This window comes from Equus asinus, chromosome 20 (genome assembly GCF_041296235.1).
Source record: "Equus asinus isolate D_3611 breed Donkey chromosome 20, EquAss-T2T_v2, whole genome shotgun sequence".
Taxonomy (NCBI): Eukaryota; Metazoa; Chordata; class Mammalia; order Perissodactyla; family Equidae; genus Equus; species Equus asinus.
In genome coordinates, this window is record NC_091809.1 from 40,567,105 (window position 1) to 40,587,608 (window position 20,504).

General features: G+C 36.4%; 1 protein-coding gene across 1 annotated transcript; it reads right to left on the reverse strand.

Moving 5' to 3' along the window:
* Window positions 1-11,391: 11,391 nt before the first annotated feature.
* On the reverse strand, window positions 11,392-12,333 carry LOC106827957 (olfactory receptor 10D3-like). The gene has a single exon (XM_014836140.2). The coding sequence runs from the start codon at window positions 12,331-12,333 to the stop codon at window positions 11,392-11,394; it is 942 nt and encodes a 313-aa protein (XP_014691626.1).
* Window positions 12,334-20,504: the final 8,171 nt, after the last annotated feature.

The following is a 20,504-nucleotide window of genomic DNA, read 5'->3' on the forward strand; positions in this document are numbered from 1 at the left end:
GAGAGTCAGTCCTGGGGGAGGAAAAGGAAGCAGAGGACATGGAAAAATGCCCTGGTTTGATGTCAATGGAGTGCACATACTCAGGAAATAAAAAGTATAATTTAAATGATAGTGTTTTGGTTCAAAGTTTTGGAAAGACTGCTTATGATCCAAATTGCAAGACACTTTAACTGGAATATAGCTGCCATAGCAAACTTAATAGTTTCTTTACTAAATATTTTTATTGTATTGATTCCAAATGTAGATGTCCCTTATTAAAACAATACTTAACAAAACATGTTGGAGTAAGGATTTTCAAAGGGAAGCATAGGGCCCACACAAACATATATTCCTTCAGCATGGAGGGATATCAGAAACCTCAGAATCAGCCAGGGGCCCTTTCATTTCTCTAGAGATATGAACTGTGCCTTGAGAATCACTACATTTATGAACCACTACTACTGGCAATATTATGTTTTATTTCTTTGTTTTTTTAGTGAGCTTTAAGGGTTGAACAATCACTGCTTTACAGTTAGAAATGCTTACAGAACACAACCTCAGTTCATTTAATCCTCACAATAACACTTTGAGATAAATTTATAGAAAATAAAACATCTGAGCATTAGAAAGTCTAAGTAACTCTTCTAAATTGAAGTTGCTAAAAATGGCAGAACACAGGATCTAATTTCTTTTTCTGACATTAGTCTTTCCACTCTATGCATCTGTGATGGACTGTGGCATTATTGAACTTGTCAAATTTTGTGCCAGTATTATTCAAGTTTTCCCTTTTGATGTCACCAGACTCCAAAAATATCCCTGCCCCTCCTTAGTAAGTAGTAGAGAGCCAACCTTTCTCACCCTTGCACTACAACCAGCACTACACACACACAAAAGTATAAAGTCTAAGAGAGTAAATACTTTTTGATGTGTACTGCTATATCCTCAGTGCAGAAAACAGTGCCTGGCACAGACTAGGTTCTTAATAAATGTTTCATGAATGAAATAGCTAAATGACTCACTCAGTGATTGACAAGAATTGGATCTCATTCAGTTGTTTTGTCTTGTATAAGGACTTTTATGATGCTATCAGATATTAGTCTTTCTCAACAACCTTGTAAATAAACTTGATCATATACCTGTTGCTCTTTTATCCTATTCCTCTGAATATTTAGAATTTCTCTGATTACCTTCATGACACTTGTACCCAGGAAGAAGCTCTTCACTGTGCTCTAAAAGATGCCAAAACCCAAGATAAGAGCTACACACAATCTATACTGCCTCCCCAAAAGTCCTGGATGTTTTATCAAGAGGAGTCACACATTACAGAAAGAACTGGACTGAAATGTCCAGGTGTAGGCTCATTTAGGGTGGCCAAACTTTTAATCATTCTAAATCAAGTCCAGATCCATGGTTATAAAGGGCACTAATAAGAATGGAGTCTTTGAGTTGATGGGCCAAACCAAGCAAATGTTCTATTCTTGTGCCCAGTAGTCCCATGTTCCTCTTCATCCTGGACTCTGAAACCATTTGTAAACTAAGGACTCCAAATTCTCCTTTCCACTGGACACATGAAGAAGAAAAGAGGAGTGGAAAAAAAACAGATGAGGATGGCAATTATGTGACTTACAAGGACCATAAGCCAAGGTCAGGGATGTGCTCCCATGAGCTGGAAAGCTCTTTCTTTTTAGTGAAATAAACTCAGATTAAATAATGTAAAGCTGAATGCATCCCTGCTTCTGCAAAGATTTCTTCCAAGACACTGACAGCTACCTTTTTTTTCTCATATATGGAAATTTAAGTGCCCTTGGAGCTCTTGAGATACCATCCCTGAGTGAGTCCTGATTCAAGGGAGTTGTTGAGCAAAGGGAGTAATTAGAAGTGAGTGAGTAATCTAGTTGAAACAGAATGTTGTGATGTTCCTCCTTGTGGCATTACTGTGGTGTGAACAAGATAGAGCCATATCTATACACTGTATTTCTGTGATTGACTCAGGAAGGTGAGAGAAAAGCTCACTCTTAGAACATATGTAGAAACAATTTCCTCAGTTTCAGGATATATTATCAGAGGGAGAAATAACAACCGTATATCTCAGACTTTTAAATATCCAATTTGAAATCTTGATCTCAATCTCTCCATAGCCTCTCTTCAACTTTTCAAACTACATTTTCTAATACTTTGATTAGGAAATATAATTTCGACTATCAGACTCTTTAAAAAGCAGTTTTGTCAATTGGCAGACTTTGCTTCCCTGAACCGGAAATTGTTCTCCAGATGACTTGTTTTTTCAAAATTGTATTAATCAACAAATATTTATTAAGAACTTATACAACTGTGCCCAAGACATGTTTTCTAAATCTGAAATTTCTCTTTTGCAAAGGAATTCAAGAACCTTGCCCCTTAAGACCAGATGTTTGAATTTTTCATTTTTCATGTAACAGATAGTCACAGGTTTCAAAGAACTAAAAAGATATAAAAGCATAAATTAATGCAATAGAGAAAACAAAAAGAGAAGGAATAGAAAATGTCAAAATTTGGGTCTCTGTAAAGACTAAGAAAATAGATACACTTTTGTAAAGATGATTACTGAAAAAAACAGAGAAGCCATATTAAGCAATATAAAGAAGGGAAAATAAGACAGAAGCATATGGACTAAGCAGATTATGAGATATTAAAATATTTTTCCAGGCTGGCCCAGTGGCACAGCAGTTAAGTGCACATGTTCCATATCAGCGGCCTGGGGTTCGCCGGGTCGGATCCTGGGTGTGGACATGGCACTGCTTGGCAAGCCATGCTGTGGTAGGCATCCCACATATAAAGTAGAGGAAGATGGGCACGGATGTTAGCTCAGGGCCAGTCTTCCTCAGCAAAAAGAGGAGGATTGGCAGCAATTAGCTCAGGGCTAATCTTCCTCAAAAAAAATTTTTTTTCAATAAATTTGAAAACTTTGGTAAACTGGGTAAAATCTTAGAAAGATGCACCTTATCAAAACAGACTAAAAAAATTAAAAAATTGACTATTCATATGTACTAATTGATGAGGATTTTTAGGCTGGTTAGTTTTAAAACTACAGATGAGATTCAGGCTCCAAGGAGTGGAATTTGTTTGCCCCTTTGTTGGGAAACATTTACATTTCTAAGGGAAACCTCTATCTGTGAAGATGCCTCCCTCTCTGTGCCATGAAGAGGGGGGATGGTCTTATCTCTAGAGGCTCTTGGTCAATGCCAGAGGCAAGAACTTAAGTTGGTTACTGTCTGGCAACCTCATGTAACTGACCCTCCCCCCCACAAATCCTCCTTTGTCTTTAGCCGAGGATAAAATTCAAGCGGTGACTTCTGCCATTTATTCAATCCGGTTTGATTCTTATCTACCATTTTAACTTTTTTACATATTCTTTGTCTTGTAAAGAGATAACTCACATACCTATGCCTTAAATTTAGCTATAACCCTCAACTGGGGGCAGCAGAAGCTCTGACTGCCCATGGGTCCTGTCCCCATGCTATTCCACACTATTCTCTAAATAAAAGAGCACTACTGCCAGATCTTGAGAGTCTAAGAAATCTTTCTTTCGACTCCTCGGCTCACCGACCCCGCATCACTAATTTCAATTGCGTCATAGCAAATTACTCCAAATGTTAGTGGCTTAATATAATTGACATTTGTTATCTCACAGTTTCTGCAGGTGAGGAATCCAGGCACAGCTTACCTGGGTGCCTTTGGCTCAGTGTCTAACGAGGTTACAGTCAAATTAGAGGCAAGTTCTACAGTCTCCTCAAAGGCTTCACTGGGGAAGAATTTACTTTCAATCTTGTTCATCCGGCTGTTGGCAGTCCTGACACTTGTCCATCACACTGCCTTACAACATGGTAACTGGCTTCTATGAAGGTAATCAATCCAAGAGATAACGAGATAGAGCCAGTGCATCCAAGATCGAAGCCATAGTCTTTTACAATCTAATCTCAGAAGTGATATCCCATTACATCTGCCACATTCTATTCACTAAAACCAAGTCGCTGAATCTAGGGGAGATCACTAGACAAAAACCTGAATCCTAGAAAGTGGGGGTCATTGAGGGCCGTATTAGAGGCATTGTAGGACAGTAGGGGAATGATGAACCGTTAAATAAATGGTACTGGGACAATTGGCTATTCGTATATATTTTTTGTAAGTAGAAAGGAATTGAATTCTCACCTTATCACAAACAAAAATCAATCCCAGGTAGATTAAAGACTTAAAAGTGAAAATCAAAACTGTAAGAAAAATTACAGATATAAATTAAGGATAATATATGATTTCAAGACAAGACACAATAATGTCTGAAAGAGATTATAAAGGAAAGCTTTGATAAATCATTCACATTAAAATAAAAGCACTGATTTTATTGAAAAATGCCTTAAATCTAATGAAGAAAGGAGCCACAAGCTAGGAAAAGATATTTGCAGTGCATGCTATCAATATAATATTAGTATCTAGAATATAGAACTACTATGAGTGAATTTTACAAAAGTCAACATACTAAAAAGAAAACTGAGATTAAAAAATCACTTAAATTTCCCAAAGGAGGAAACCCAAATTGTCATTAAACATGAAAAAATGCTTAACTTTATCAGTTATCAAGTATTACAATTTAAAAACACAATGAACAGAATTTCATACAATCAGACGAGCAAATATTAAGTATGTCAATGTAAGTCTTGTCTTATTGGTGAGAATGAGATGTATTAGGAATTCTCATCCACTGAGGGTGTAGATATAATTGTTACAATCTCTTCAGAAAGCAGTTTGGCATTGCCTTGTAAATTTGCTATTTGTATACCCTCTGATTTAGCCATTCTGCTCCTGAATGTATCTCTAGAGAAACTCTTGAACTTGTGCCCTAGAGACATGCAGAGGAATGATTATAATAACAAATAAGTAGAAATCACCTACGTGTTTTACAACAATAGAATAAATAAAGAGATAATAAGATGTAAAACTACAGCCATATGCATCAAAATCGATGAATCTCAAAAGCAAGTTTGGAAAGAACAGAGGTAACCATGTACAAATCTATTTAAGTGAACCCCAAAACCAGAAAAAAATAAATAATATATTGTTTAGGAATGCTTCCATGGTGGTAAATCCGTAAATAAAAAAAGGGTATTTCTTTAAGAAAAATTCAACTTGCTAATAACTTCTGGAAGAATGAGGAAGACAGAAATACACAAAAAGAATTTCCAGATTATATTATATATCCTGTACTGGCTGAAACGTACACATGCATTTATTAATGTTCTTTAAGTTTTATAAGATGTTGAAATATGCAAAAGATATTTTATAATAAAAATAACTTAAAATACTGCAATAAATGAAAAATACATCATTAATTTTATTTTAAATGTTATAATAATGTAAATACATATAAAACACATATATATTTATTTCCAATCAATAAAGAGTGCATCCTGTTTAATTTATCTTGAATTGATTATGGAAAACAACAAATAATTTATTACCACTGTGGGGACCTGAGGTTGGCCACCCCAAGATATGTCTCTTTGGCATGAGGATTATTTGAGGCTGATTGCTTTTGATAAACTGGGACAGGGAAGGAGGCTCTGAGGAATGGAACTTGCCCTTCCTTAGGACACATTTACATTTGTAAGGTAAATCTCAATCTGTAAAACTGCCTCCCTCTCTGTACCAAGAAGAAGAAAGGAGATGACCTTCTCTCCAAAAACTCTTAATCAATACCAAAGGCAATGACTTAAATCTGCATTTTATTGTGCTAGTCTGGTAACCTCCTGTAACTGACTTCCCTCCCCCTCCCAACATTGGCATTTCTTAAGGATTAAGCATCTTTCCTTAGGCTAGGAACTGGATTGCTGAGCTCACCTGTGACCGCCCAGCTCCAGACACTAGACTTGCCTCCTGCTATGCCCTCCGAGATAGCAGACCCACTACCTGCTGTGTCCATCAAGCGCTGTGCCGACAGGGCACTCTTGTGACTATTGTGGGAGGGACATTTCAATCATATGTGAAACACCCTGTTTGGGGGTATATAACCCCTCTGTGTACCCCACTTCTTCGGTGCCCTTTCTTCCTTTGGGAAGAAAGGCCCTGGGCCATGGTTCCTCATAAAGCTTTGTTTAATTTTCTCTTGCTATTCTGTCTCATGTGAATTTAATTCGTTCTCTGGCCAGACGAACCCCCATTTGGGGAGAGGAAATGTCCTCCTCCCCTACACCACATAATTTTTGAAACGTTGTCTTATGTTATGTTTGGTTTGTTCACCAAATATATATTAAAATACCAATTAAAATTTCATTACACATTAGGGCATACAAACGGACAAAAATAGTTTTCAAAACACATTGTTTTGTATTTTAACGCTTCATACTTTAATTTTTTTTTAAATTAATGTCAAAAAGTGAAAGATTTTAGGCATCTACTTCTAGGCATTGCTCAATTTTTTATAACTAGGCACATGGTCTATGATGCAGGGTCAGTGAGCCGAGGAGTCGAAAGAAAGATTTCTTAGACTCTTGAGATCTGGCAGTAGTGCTCTTTTATTTAGAGAATAGTGTAGCATGGGGACAGGACCGATGGGCAGTCAGAGCTTCTGCTGCCGCCGCTTCTGCTGCCCCCGCTAGCATGGGGACAGGACCCATGGGCAAGCAGAGCCGCTGCTCCTGCCCCCGCTGGCATGGGGACAGGACCCATGGGCAGGCAGAGCTGGTGCGTGGGGACAGGACCCACGGGCAGTCAGAGCTCCTGCTGCTGCCCTGAGTTGAGGGTTAGGGCTAAATTTAAGGCATAGGTATGTGAGTCATCTCTTTACGAAGACAAAGGAAAGAACATGAAAAAAAGTTAAAATGGTATCAGTGCAGGTGGGGTCTGGTCATTGGGTGATCCCATGACTTTTAGACAAGAATCAAATCAGATTAAGTAAAGGTTAGAAAGGTTAGACACCACCACCCTAAACCAGTTACATGAGATTGCCAGACAGCAACCAACTTAAGTTCTTGCCTTCCCCATTAAGAGTTTCTAGGGACAAGGTCATCTCTCCTCTTCTTCCTGGTACAGAGAGGGAGGCACTTTTTACAGGTAGAGATTTACCTTACAAATGTAAATGTGTCCCAACAAGGGAACCCCCCCAGAGCCTCCTTCCCTGTCCCAGCCCATCAAAAGCAATCAGCCCAAAACAATCCTGATGCCAAAGAGACATATCCTGGGGTGGCCAATTTCAGGTCCCTACAAGGTTATCCCCCCTTCCTTCACAAACGCAAATGTCTCAAAAGGGCAAGCAAAATTCCAGTCCTCAGAGCCTGCTTCTCATCTGCAGTTTTAAAATTAAGCAGCCTAAAAATCCTCATCACTGGGATCATTTTTGGGAATCTCTGGGAGTTTTCAAATCTCCACTTTGAAAATGCTGCTGAATAATTCATTCTATCCTCTGTCACACTCAGAATCTATTCCAACACTTCCAGGGACAGAAATGGCATTCTTTCCAAGCAGACCATACCATTGTTAATAATCTCGTCCTGTGAAAGCCTGCCTCCCTGAGTTTTCTAGCAAATGTTCCTTGTTTTGCTCTTTGCAATCTGCCAAATAAATTTAATCATTTTTTCATTCAATGCCACTTTACAAATTTGAGATCATTGGTCATATCTACTGTAGGGGAGGAAGACATTTTCTCTTCCCAAATGGGGGTTCGTCTGGCCAGAGAACGAATTAAATTCACATGAGACAGAATAGCAAGAGAAAATTAAACAAAGCTTTATGAGGAACCATGGCCCAGGGCCTTTCTTCCCAAAGGAAGAAAGGGCACCGAAGAAGTGGGGTACACAGAGTGGTTATATACCCCCAAACAGGGTGTTTCACATATGATTGAAATGTCCCTCCCACAATAGTCACAAGAGTGCCCTGTCGGCACAGCGCTTGATGGACACAGCAGGTAGTGGGTCTGCTATCTCGGAGGGCATAGCAGGAGGCAAGTCTAGTGTCTGGAGCTGGGCGGTCACAGGTGAGCTCAGCAATCAGTTCCTAGCCTAAGGAAAGATGCTTAATCCTTAAAGAAATGCCAACGTTGGGAGGGGGAGGGAAGTCAGTTACAGGAGGTTACCAGACAAGCACAATAAAATGCAGATTTAAGTCCTTGCCTTTGGTATTGATTAAGAGTTTCTAGAGAGAAGGTCATCTCCTTTCTTCTTCCTGGTACAGAGAGGGAGGCACCTTTTACAGATAGAGATTAACCTTACAATGTAAACGTGTCCTAACAAAGGGCAAGTTCCATTCCTCAGAGCCTCCTTCCCTGTCCCAGTTTATCAAAAGCAATCAGCCTCAAATAATCCTCATGCCAAAGAGACATATCTTGGGGTGGCCATTTCCAGGTCCCTACACTACCTTCTCTTTATCTAAACAGTCTAATTTCCAAAAACCATTCTTCATATATTATGCTTTTTTGGATACCTGACTTTTCACCATTCTGGTTTGTCAGTGTCCCCTGTGAAGTGCAATCTTAGACATGAAGACAATATTTCAGGTGTATTGGCACCTAGATTGTGCCTGGGACATGGCAGTGCTCAATAAATGTCTACTGAAGGAATGAATGAGTTCTCCTTTCTTCCACCTTTTGTAACTTTGTGTTGGAGTCAATTTGCTCTTCATGTTTGGGAATTTCATTCCACCTACTTCATGCATACATTTTCTCCAGTTGAAAAGAAGAGTGACGGCACCTGTCTTACTCCCAGTACCTCATTTCCTAGAAATTTATCTTTTCAGGCCAAGTCTCTTTGCTAGCACACCATTATATCTTACATCTCATTTTTCTTTCCCCAAGAGAAGCTGCTTTCATGGGGAAGGCAGTCACTGCTGAAGGAATGATGTCTGGCTTCACAAGCCAATCTGTTTTTATGTTTATATGGTCTCACTATTTATATCCCTTGTTTCCTTTGGTATCCATTTAATAACATCCTTTTAAATAAGAGAAAAAAGTATTTTGCAAAAACCAGTTTCAGATTGTTAACTGATAGTAGCAATCTGTCTATGTGTGTGATGATGGAAGCATTAATCAAAATATGAGAGCTACAAGGAAAAAGCAAGATGTGTAGAGACAGATTTGAGACCATTTTGTAAAAGTACTGAAGATTTTCCTTCCTGTGATTAACCTTGGATGCTCTGAGTTTCATTATAATAAGACACATTGGTATCTTTCAGCCTCAGATTCTAGAACTTGTTGGATGATAGCCTTCACTCAATACTATGTACAGCATGTGTCCCAGAGGTAAACAGCATCACTTCCTGCTGGGAAGATGAGAACAAAAGATTGTTAATGAGAAAACATGCAACTGTACTAAGAAGGAATATTAGTACTTATATATAAAAGGTAAAACAATAAGATGGTATTAGGAAGAATCGAGAGATGTTTTTAAGATTTCTTCACTATTAAATTTATTCAAGAGAGCATGTTCTAGGAGAGATTTAAGGAAATGGTGGTCCCTCTGGAGATGAAGTAGCAGAGAAAAAAAACCCCTAGCAATAAAAAGCTTTGATGGGCTGGGGAGCAAATCAGGGGATAAAGCCTGAGAATTGCCAGTTGTCCTATATTACTCTCTGTACTGTTTTTCCACATCCAGACCATTTTTCCTGGGTCATTCTTTTGGTTCTTTTATTTCACTTCCCTAGAATTGACAGTAAGATTCAGACATATAATCCTTTCCAAACCTCTATTGGATGACTACAAAAATAGAAAGCAAGGGATATGCAAATAAGTCAATAAAGAAAAATAATATTCATTTAAGGGTAACAGTTATACAAACTTCTACCCAAGCCCAAAAGAAGCTGTGATTACTGACAACCTTTCTTGAAAAGGTCAAAATCAGTAGTCATTGTGATTATCCCAGAGTATTCCAAAATGCTTGGCTTCTGTCCTTTGGAATAAGTGTATATTTTGCATTCTTTCAGAGTCTTAGGAATGGCAAAAGATGAGCTCCAGTGTAGTAAGCCCTTTGAAAGTTCTGGAAATCTAGCATCATGGGATTTTATTAGGTCTGTTTTTATGGGGAAATAGGAGAAAAGTTAGCCCAATATAGCTAAATAGAAGGCTATATATTTAGATATTATATCTACAGCTATACCTATATCTATCTATCTATCTAGCTATCTATCTATCTAACTTGTGAGGCTAAGGCCAACCGTAGTTGCAAGCACTACCTTAAAGCCCAGTTAGCCCAATTAGTTAAATAAGGACTAGAGAGTTTCCCAGAATAGATAGAACATGACTAAAGCATGAAGGGTGCATGGTCCATAAGAGAAAACAATTACTGCCTGTTAGAGTTTGTTTCTCTGGGAAGATAAGGAGGGTAAAATACTCCCTGACTTCTAGCATTACTCTTTTGTCCTCTCAGTCCCCTCACAGGGCCTGGTCCCACCATTGAATTAGCCATAGTAACTCACATGCATACACACACCACACATTATGTCCATTACCACTGAGCAGTCAAACTAATGGCAGCAGGAGATTCACTCTGTCTAGTACTCTGCTAAGCTGAGATAAAATAAACATCTGTGACAGAGCTTGGTAATCTTGTCATAAGAATATTCCAAGGTGCCTAACAAATCTTTTTGGTATTTTATGAATGGAATGCTAATGGAGTAATTGATACTGACAGAGGGAAGCTGAGCAACTTCTGAGGTGAACAGAGACTGTTTTATGAGAAGAGTAATGACTATTGACTTTTATGTCTAAGAAAATTGGCCCCAAAGCCATCTCAGGAACTGTGACCAGAGGCATCAATGTGTTTCTAGGCATTAGCATGGATCATATCCAGATGGACCTGCTGCTATGAGCAGTTTTCACTAGGTGTACTTGAGGTCCTGCAGAGTTCTTTTTAGAGTGTGCTCCCTATGTTCCTTAACGACCATTTCTTCACTACCTATCCTTGATCAATAATTCAGCTTGTGCCCTGGTGGGAACCAGGCCACATCAAAGTCCACTCTTAAACTATTATCAAATAGCCTTGAAAAAAGTGTTTTCAAATTCATCTAGCTTGCATGATAAACGTCAGCAAACTATGGCCTTTGGGAATACCCTGCCTGTTGCCTATTTGTATAAACCAAGTTTTATTGGAACACATCTTGACCATTTGTGTACATATTTTCTTGGGCTGTTTTCATGCTAGCATAGCAAAGTATTTGTTACTGAAACCATATGGTCCTGAAAGCCTAAAATATTTACTATATGAACCTTTAGAGAAAATGTTTACTGATCTGGGTCTATGAGATGGGAAAGATGTCACAGGTTTGTATTAGTCAGATTTGCTTCCCAGCTATCTTTATGGGAGAAAGACCTTTACAACTGTCATGGATATATTTTTTTAAAAATAATTTAATACACAAATGGGGAGGAAAAAATCAGCTTTATCCATTAGTGGACTAGTGATCTCCTTTTGAAACAAACTGGCTCCCAGCCAGTTTCTTCAGGGCTCCCTTGACATCTTTGTTTCTCACAGTGTAGATTGTGGGATTCAGTATGGGGGTGACTACATTGGCAAAGATTTGCACCGGGGTTACCAGCACCTCACTCAAAGATGGCTGAGTATAGACAAGGGCACAGGGCCCAAAGAACAGTGTGACTACTAAAAGGTGGGAAACACAGGTAGATGCCGCCTTGCGCCTCCCTTCAGCAGAGGGCATCTTTAGGATTGCAATAATAATGCGGATGTAAGAAGCAAGGATGAGGAGGAAACATATCATGGGCACAAGGCCAATGTTGGTGAAGCTCACTGTCTCAATGATGAGGGTGTTACCATAGGCCAATTTGACTACAGGGAAGATGTCACAAAAGAAGTAGTCCACCTCATTAGACCCACAGTATGGCAGTTGGAAGGTCAGCGTAGTAAGAATTATGGCATGAAAAGAACTAATAATCCAGGTGCCAGCAGCCAGCAGGGCACATACCCGGTGGTTCATGATGATAGTGTAATGCAATGGGTGGCAGATGGCAGCAAACCGGTCATATGCCATCACTGTGTAGAGCCAGCTCTCAGAGCTGCCTAAGAAGTGGTAAAAAAAGACCTGGGATATGCAACCACCCAGGGAGATGACTTGGTTTCTTACAAGCAGGTTGGCCAACATCTTTGGGGTACTCACAGAAGAGAAACCAACGTCCAGCACAGAGAGGTTACAAAGAAAGAAATACATAGGAGTGTGGAGGCAGGAATCAGACATCACAGTTAAAAGGATAAGCAAATTTCCTAGTAGAGTGAAGGGGTAGAAGATCAAGAACACAACAAATAGCACAGTTTCCTGCCCCTCTGTGTGTGGGATGCCCAACAGGATGAACTCAGTAACCAAAGTGTGATTCTTTACAGCCATGGAAGTTGAATTTTATCCTGGAAAGGAGGAAATATGACCATAAATTAACAACCGAAGGCACTAAATACCACTGCTTGTTACCATAATTCACAAAGAGAAAGACAATCATAGACTCCATTAGTGAAAGGATCGTGTTTGTTGTGACTCAGACTGCAGGAGTAGCAAACACCTCAGAAAGAGATACATGCTCTGGGGTGAGGACGGTATGCAGGCCACTTGACTGATATATGGAAAGTTGTTATTTTACTATTATCAGATAGAGAAGAGCAAATAACAAGAGAGTAGAAGGATTGAGAATTGAGAAAGAAAGGGAAAGATAAAGAAAGGAAAAGAAAATGAAATAGAAGAAAAGATGAGAAAAAGGATGAGGCACAGTTACAGTTTACATAGAGTTTTCATAAGATTTTCTAGTTAAGCTTTCATAGAATCCTATAAGATAGGTATAATATTCCCATTTCATAAGTAATGAAGAAACAATGACTTAGGGGAGTTAAAAAAATTGTTCAAGTTCTGATACACAGTTCATGGTGGACTAAGGATTGGAACCCAAAGATTCTAAATCCATTATACCATAATTTTAGAAGAAGAAAGAACTGTGGAAATTATGACAGGAGAAAAAGCAATATATTCTTTGAACTAAAAGGCCCTTGGAGAAAATTTAATTCCAACAATCATTTTTTAATTTGAATTTCTTGATAAACATCCTTGCCAAGGTGTCATGGAGTTCCCCTCTGATAATTTTTGTATTAACTCTATCCTTTTCATCTACTTTTGTTCAACACTTCAGACAGTTATACAATGAGGAATATTATCATCCCATTTCTTACTCTATTTCTATCAAAGCAGTCAAACATCTTATGAATCTTCAAAGAAATTTTGAGGACGCTGTGTTCTAAAAACTGTAAAACTATAAGGAGGCTGTCACACTTGTTTCTGCTTCTCAGTGCTGGGACCATTCTTTTTGGTTTGTTTTATTTTGTTTCTATAAAACCACAGGTCTTTACATATATATTTAGGTGTCCCTTTTCACCATTTTAGTATTTATGCATCAAGAAAACCTATCAAAGCATCTTTGTGGATTTTGTCTCTGTCATTCAGTATAAACTCTATTCTTTCCAGCATGACCTTCCTTTAATCATGAGGTCTACTACTGTCTCCCTTTAAGCTCTTGCCCACATAGATGCATCTATCTATCTATTTTTATTTCAAAGAAATTGGTAAAAAATCTGGCTAAAATGGTAACAGATTTCCCTTTACTAAAAGAGTTGGAGATCTGGCACATCCTTTTCCTGATCTGAATAGGAAAGAGATCTAGATTATCTTTAATGATTCTTTCAATTTAACTAAATTTGGAGGGTCCAATTTAACATTGCACAAATGTATATACAAAAAACTTTTCAGCTACTGTGGATAAAGTGTCATGGAAAAGACAGAATATTTCGTAAGATTCTGGAGAGGTTTTTTTTTTATGCTCCCAAAAGGATTAAGAAACAACAAATTCCATGACTTACCTGGAACAGAATATTTTCTGCTCATGAATCTGTCATGTGAACTTAACATCCTAAAAAGTATTTTTTTTTACATATAAAGAGAAAATAGCCATTGAGTACAAAATTAGGGTTAATATGTGTAATGAATGAGAAAAACAAATGATTAGGTTTGAGAAATCCACCATACCCACACCTTTGCGACTGTTGTCTCTTCATTGCATCAGGGAATAAGAAGATTCCAATATTTTTACAATAAAATAGATCATAAGAGATCATTTAGATGATGCCTTTTTGAATAATATATTTTGCTCTCTTTTTAATCAAAATTTGGGTAAGAAGAATACATTTTATTCATTCTATTGAGCCAAGAGAAAAAAGAGGGAAGACTGTCAAATCAGAGTGGAGAAATTATGACTCACAATAAAATTAAGAAAAGTTTAGAAATTAATTGAAAAAACTCTCATTCCTACAATGTTAGATTATTCTCTTTATTCAACAAACATGGTGATCATATTCAATGGCGATAAACCATATGAGATACTGAAACACAAAATTAATCATGCCTGCGTCTGGTCCAGTGGTGTACTGGTTAAGGTAGCACACTCCGCTTTGATGTCCTGGGGCTTGAAGTTCCAAGACTTGGAAGCAACCTGGATGCCCATCAAGGGACGAATGGATGAAGAAGATGTGGTGTACATATACAATGGAATACTACTGAGCCATAAGAAAAGGTGAAATCCGGCCATTTGTGACAACGTGGTTGGACCTTGAGGGTATTATGCTGAGTGAAATAAGTCAGAAGGAGAAAGTGATATACCGTATGATCTCACTCACAAGTAGAAGATGAAAACAACTACAAACAAACACATAGCAATGGAGATTGGATTGGTGGTTACCATAGGGTAAGTGGGGAGGGAAAAAGGGGTGATTAGGCTCATATGTGAGGTGATGGACTGTAATTAGTTTTTGGGTGGGGAACATTATGTAATCTACACAGAATTTGAAATATATGACGATGTACATCTGAAAGCTATATAGTGTTATAATCCAATGTTACTGCAATAAATAAATAAATAAATAAGATCACAGAAAAAAAGATAAAAAAATAAAGAAAGAAAGCAATTAACAAAATGGCAGTAGTAAACTCTTTTTTTACCAATAATTACGTTAAACATTAAGTGGATAAAACTCCCCAATCAAAAGATAAAGAGTGGTTGAATGATAAAAAGACATGACTCAACTATATGTATTTACAAGAAACTCACTTTAGATTTAAGGACATGCATAGAATGAAAGTGAAGGGATGTAAACAATTATTCTATGAAAATGGTAAACAAAAGAGAACAGAAGTAGCTATTCTTACATCAGAAGAATTAGACAGGTTCAAAAATGGTCACAAGAGACAGAAAAGACATTATATAATGATAAAAGTATCAATCCACCGGGAAAACATAATAGTTATCAATCTACAGCCACTTAATATCAGAGGCCCTAAATATATAAGTGAATATTGGCAGAACTGAAGGGAGAAATAGATAACGATACAATAATAGTAGAAGATTTCAATATCTCACTTTCAAGAATGAGTAGAATATTAAGAGAAGATCAACACCAAAACAGATGACTTGAACAACACTACAGACCGAATGGATCTAACAGATACACACATTCTTTCAAGACATAAAGATCTTCCTCCAGGATTGACCATATATTGGGTTACAAAACAAGTTTAAAAATATTAAGAAGATTGAAATCATAGCAAGTATCTTTTGTGACTACAATGGAATGAAACTAGAAATCAACAGCAGAAGGAAAACTGGAAAATTCACAAATATGTGGAAATTAAACAACAAACTCTTGAACAACTATTGGGTGAAAGAAGAAATCAATAAGGAAATTAGAAAATATCTTGAGACAAAAGAAAAGGAAAACACAAAATACAAAAATTTGTGAGATGTAGTAAAAGCAGTACTAGGAGGGAAATACTGTGATTATATAACTATTTGAAAAAGAAGAGATCTCAAATAAACAACTTAACTTTACACATCAAAGAACTAGAAAAAGAAGAACAAACAAGCCAAAAGTTAGCAGAAGGAAGGGGATTACAAAGATTAGAGATGAAATAGAGACTAGAAAAACAAAAGAAAAATAAACAAAACTAAGAGTTAGCTTTTGAGAGGATCAACATATTTGACAAATTTTTAACTGGAAAACTAAGAAAAAAGAAAGATAAATAAAATCATAAATTAAAGAGGAGACATTGCAATTGATGAGACAGAAGAAACAAAAGATCATATGAGACTACTATGAATAACTATACACTAACAAACTGGATAACCTGGCATAAATGGATAAATTCCTAGAAATGTACACTGCTAAGACTTAAGCATGAAGAAATAGAAAGCATGAATAGAACAATAACTAGTATGGAGATTGTATCAGTAATCAAAAATCTCCCTACAGCTCAATAGCAAAATAACAATAATAGTAATCTGTCTTAAAAAATGGTTAAAGGATCTGAATAGACATTTTCCCAAAGAAGACATACAAATAGCCACCAGGTACATGAAAAGGTGCTCAACATCACTAACGCATTACAGAAATGCAAATCAAAACCACAATGAGATATCACCTGAAACATGTTAGAATGTCTATGATGATCAAAAGACAAGAGATAACCAAAGCTCTCAAAGATACTGAGAAAAGAGAACCCCTGTGCACTGTTGATGGGAATGTAACTTTGTACAGCCACTATGGAAAACAGTATGGAGACTCCTCAAAAAATTAAAAATAAAATTATCATATGATTTAGCAATTCTAATTCTGAGTATATTATATCTGAAAAAAATGAAATCATTATCTTGATGAGATATATACATCTCCATGTTTATTGCAGCATCATTGACAATAGCCAAGACAGAATAGAAACAACCTAAGTGCCCATCAATGGATGAATGGATAAAGAAAAATGTGATATATAGATATATCTATATATATCTATCTCACACATACACGTTGGAATATTATCCAGTCATGAAAGAGAAAGAAGGAAATTCTGATTTGTAACAAGAATGAAGCTTGAGAGCATTATGCTATGTAAAATAAGCCAGACAGGGAAAGACAAATACTGTATGATCTCATTTATATGTGGAATCAAAAAGAGCCAACCTCATAGAAATAAAAAGTAGATTAGTAGTTGCCAGAGATTGGGGATGGTGGAGGATGGGGAGATGTTGGTCAAGGGCAACTTCCAGTTATAAGATGAATGAGTTCTGGGGATCTAATATACAGTGTGGTGTTTATAGTTAACAATACTGTATCGTAGACTTGAAAGTCGACAAAAGAGCATATCTTAAATTTTCTCACCATACACACAAAAATGCTGACTATATGAGGTGATAGATGTATTAACTAATCTTACTGTGGTAATCATTTTGCAATATAGACATATATCAAATTACCCTGTTGTATTCCTTTAACTTACACAACGTTATATATCTGTTATATCTCAATAAAGCTGGGTAAAAAAATCTGCCAACAAAGAACAGCCTAGGATCAGACAATGTCACAGCTGAATTCTGCCAACTATTTAAAGAAAAATGAATGCCTATTCTTCTCAAACACTTTCAAAAAATTGAAGAGGAGGGAACATTTCCAAACTCATTTATGAAGCCAACATTACCTCAATACTAGATCCAGACAAAGACATAAAAGACAACTACAGATCAATATCCTTAATGAATATAGATGCAAAAATCTTCAACAAAATATTAGCAAATCAAATCCACCAGTACCTTAAAAGGTCTTACAGCATGACTAAGTAGAATTTATCCCTGATATATAGGAATGTTACAACATATGAAAATCAATTAACGTGATATGCCACATGAACAGAATAAAGGGCAAAAATTACATAATCATGTCAATCAATGTGGAAAATGTGTTTGACAAAATTGAACAAACTTTCATGATAACAACTCTCAACAAACTAAGAATACAAGAAAAATTACCTCAAAATAATAAAGCCTATATATGAAGAGCTCACAACTAACCTCATACTCAATTGTGAAAAACTGAAAGCTTTTCCTTTAAGGTCAGGAACAATGCAAGGATGCGCACTCTCATCACTTCTAGACAGAGTAATTAGGGAAAAAACAAAACAAAAACAAAACACACACACACAAAGAAAGGCATCCAAATTGGAAAAGAAAAAGTAAAATTGTCCTGCTTTTAGATGACATGATCTTATATACAGAAAACCTTAACGACTCCACAAACACAAAAAAACCTATTAGAATAAATAAATTAATTCAGTAAAGTTGCAGCCCACAAAATTAATATGCAAAAATCAGTTGCATTCTTACATACTAACAATGAACTATCTTAAAAGGAAATTAGGAAAACAATCTCATTTATAGCAGCACCAATAAAATATTTAGGAAAAAAATTAACTATGAAGGGGAGAGTCAGATAATGAAAACTACCAAATATTTATGAAATAAATTAAAGAAGACTCGAACACATGGAAAGGCATCCTATGTTCATGCATCGAAAGACTTAATATTGCTAAAATGTTCAAACACCTCAAAGATTCAATGCAACCTCTATCAAAATTCCAATGACATTAGAGAAGTAAAACAGCAATTTTAAAATTCATTTGACACCACAGAAGACTATGAATAGCCAAATAAAACTTGAGAAAGAAAAATAAGTGTAGAAGCATCATACTTACTGATTTCAAAATATAATGCAAAGCTACAGTAATCAAAACAGTATGATAACTGGCATAAAAATGACATATAGATTAGTGGAATAGAATAGAGAACCTAGAAATAAATTCATGCATACACGTTCAACTGATCTTTCACAAAGGTGCCAAGAATACACAATGGGGAAAAGATAATATCTTCAATATATGGTGTTGGAGAAAGCGGATATCCACTTGGAAAACATTGAAACTTGACCCTGTCTTGAACCATACACAAAAATCAACTCAAAATGGATTGAAGACTTAAATGTAAGACCTGAAACTGTAAAATTTATAGCAGAAAACATATGGGAAAACTTCATGACATTGATTTTGGCAAAGATATCATGGATTTGACACCAAAAGCATAGACAACAAAAGCAAAAACAGACAAATGGGACTACACCAAACTAGAAAGCTTCTGCACAGCAAAGGAAACTATTAACAGAATAAAAAGGGCAACCTACAGAATGGGAGAAAATATTTGCAAACAATATATATGATAAGGGGTTGATCTCCAAAATATATAAGGAATTCCAACAATTCAATATAAAAAAACCCTAACAATCTGACTTAAAAATGAGATAAGGATTTGAATGGACATTTCTCCAATGAAGATATACAAATGGCCACCAGGTAGATGAAAAAATATTCAATGCCACTAATCTTCAGGGAAATGCAAACCAAAACCACAATGAGATATCACCTCATACCTGTCAAGATAGCTGTTATAAAAAATTAAATAAAAAGATGAGCATTGGCAAGGATGTGGAGAAATTAGAACCCTTGTATACTGTTGGTCGGAATGCAAAATGGTGTGCCTGCTATGGAAAACAGTATAAAGTTTCCTCAAAAGTTAAAAATAGAACTACAATATGATTCAACAATCTCACTTTTGGATATTTATCCAAAAATATCAGAATAAGGATTTTGAAAAGATACTTGCACTCCTATGTTCATTGCAGTGCTATTCACAATATCCAAGATAAATAACAATCCAAAGTCCATCAACAGATGAATGGATAAAGAAAATTTGTATATAGGTACAATAGAATATTGTTCAGCCTTGAAAAACAAGGAAATTCTGCAATATGCAACAACACTGAGGAAACTTGAAAACATTGTGCTATGTGAAATAAGCCATTCACAGAAGGACAAATAGTACATGATTCCACTTAGAGAAAGTTTCTAAAATAGTCAAATTTATAGAATCAAAGAGTGGAATGGTGGTTGCCCAGGGCTGTGGCAAGAGGGAAGTAGGGAGTAGCTAATCAAGAAGCATAGAGTTTCATTTCAGCAAGAGGAATAAGTTCTAGGGATCTGCCCTAGAACTTTGTACCTAGAATCAACAATACTGTATTGTATGTTAAAAATCTGTTAAAGGGGTAGATCTCCTTATAAGTGTTATTACCACAATAAAATAAAATTTGGGAGAAAAAGATATTCCTAAAAATGAAAAAAAAAAAAGGATCATGTAGACTAAAGGGAAATGAATAGAAATAATTAAACATGATACAGTGTAATAGTTATAGCATTAAAGGTATATGCATGATATAATTATGAAATGATTAACACTTCCTGTTGGGGTTTTGAGGAAAGTTTTCACAAAGGAAAAAAGTATTCAGGGTCTGTACTATAAAAGGCACTATATGAAGGAATAAAATATTTGGATTTTAGCCAGTGTGGCAAAACTATAAGCTTTATATTTAAGATAAATTACTTTGGTAACAACATATAGGGTTTTACAGGGTGAATAGTTTAGAGTTAGAGAGAAAAGCCAAAAATCTAAAGCAATCATCCAGTCAAGGGAGGAACATATGATAAATCCACACACAGTTAGGAAGTAGAATTAATGTCTTGGCAAACAATAGAAAGACTGAGTGGTAGTGCTATTAAATGAGATATGGAACTAAGTAAGTTATAGCATGCAAATC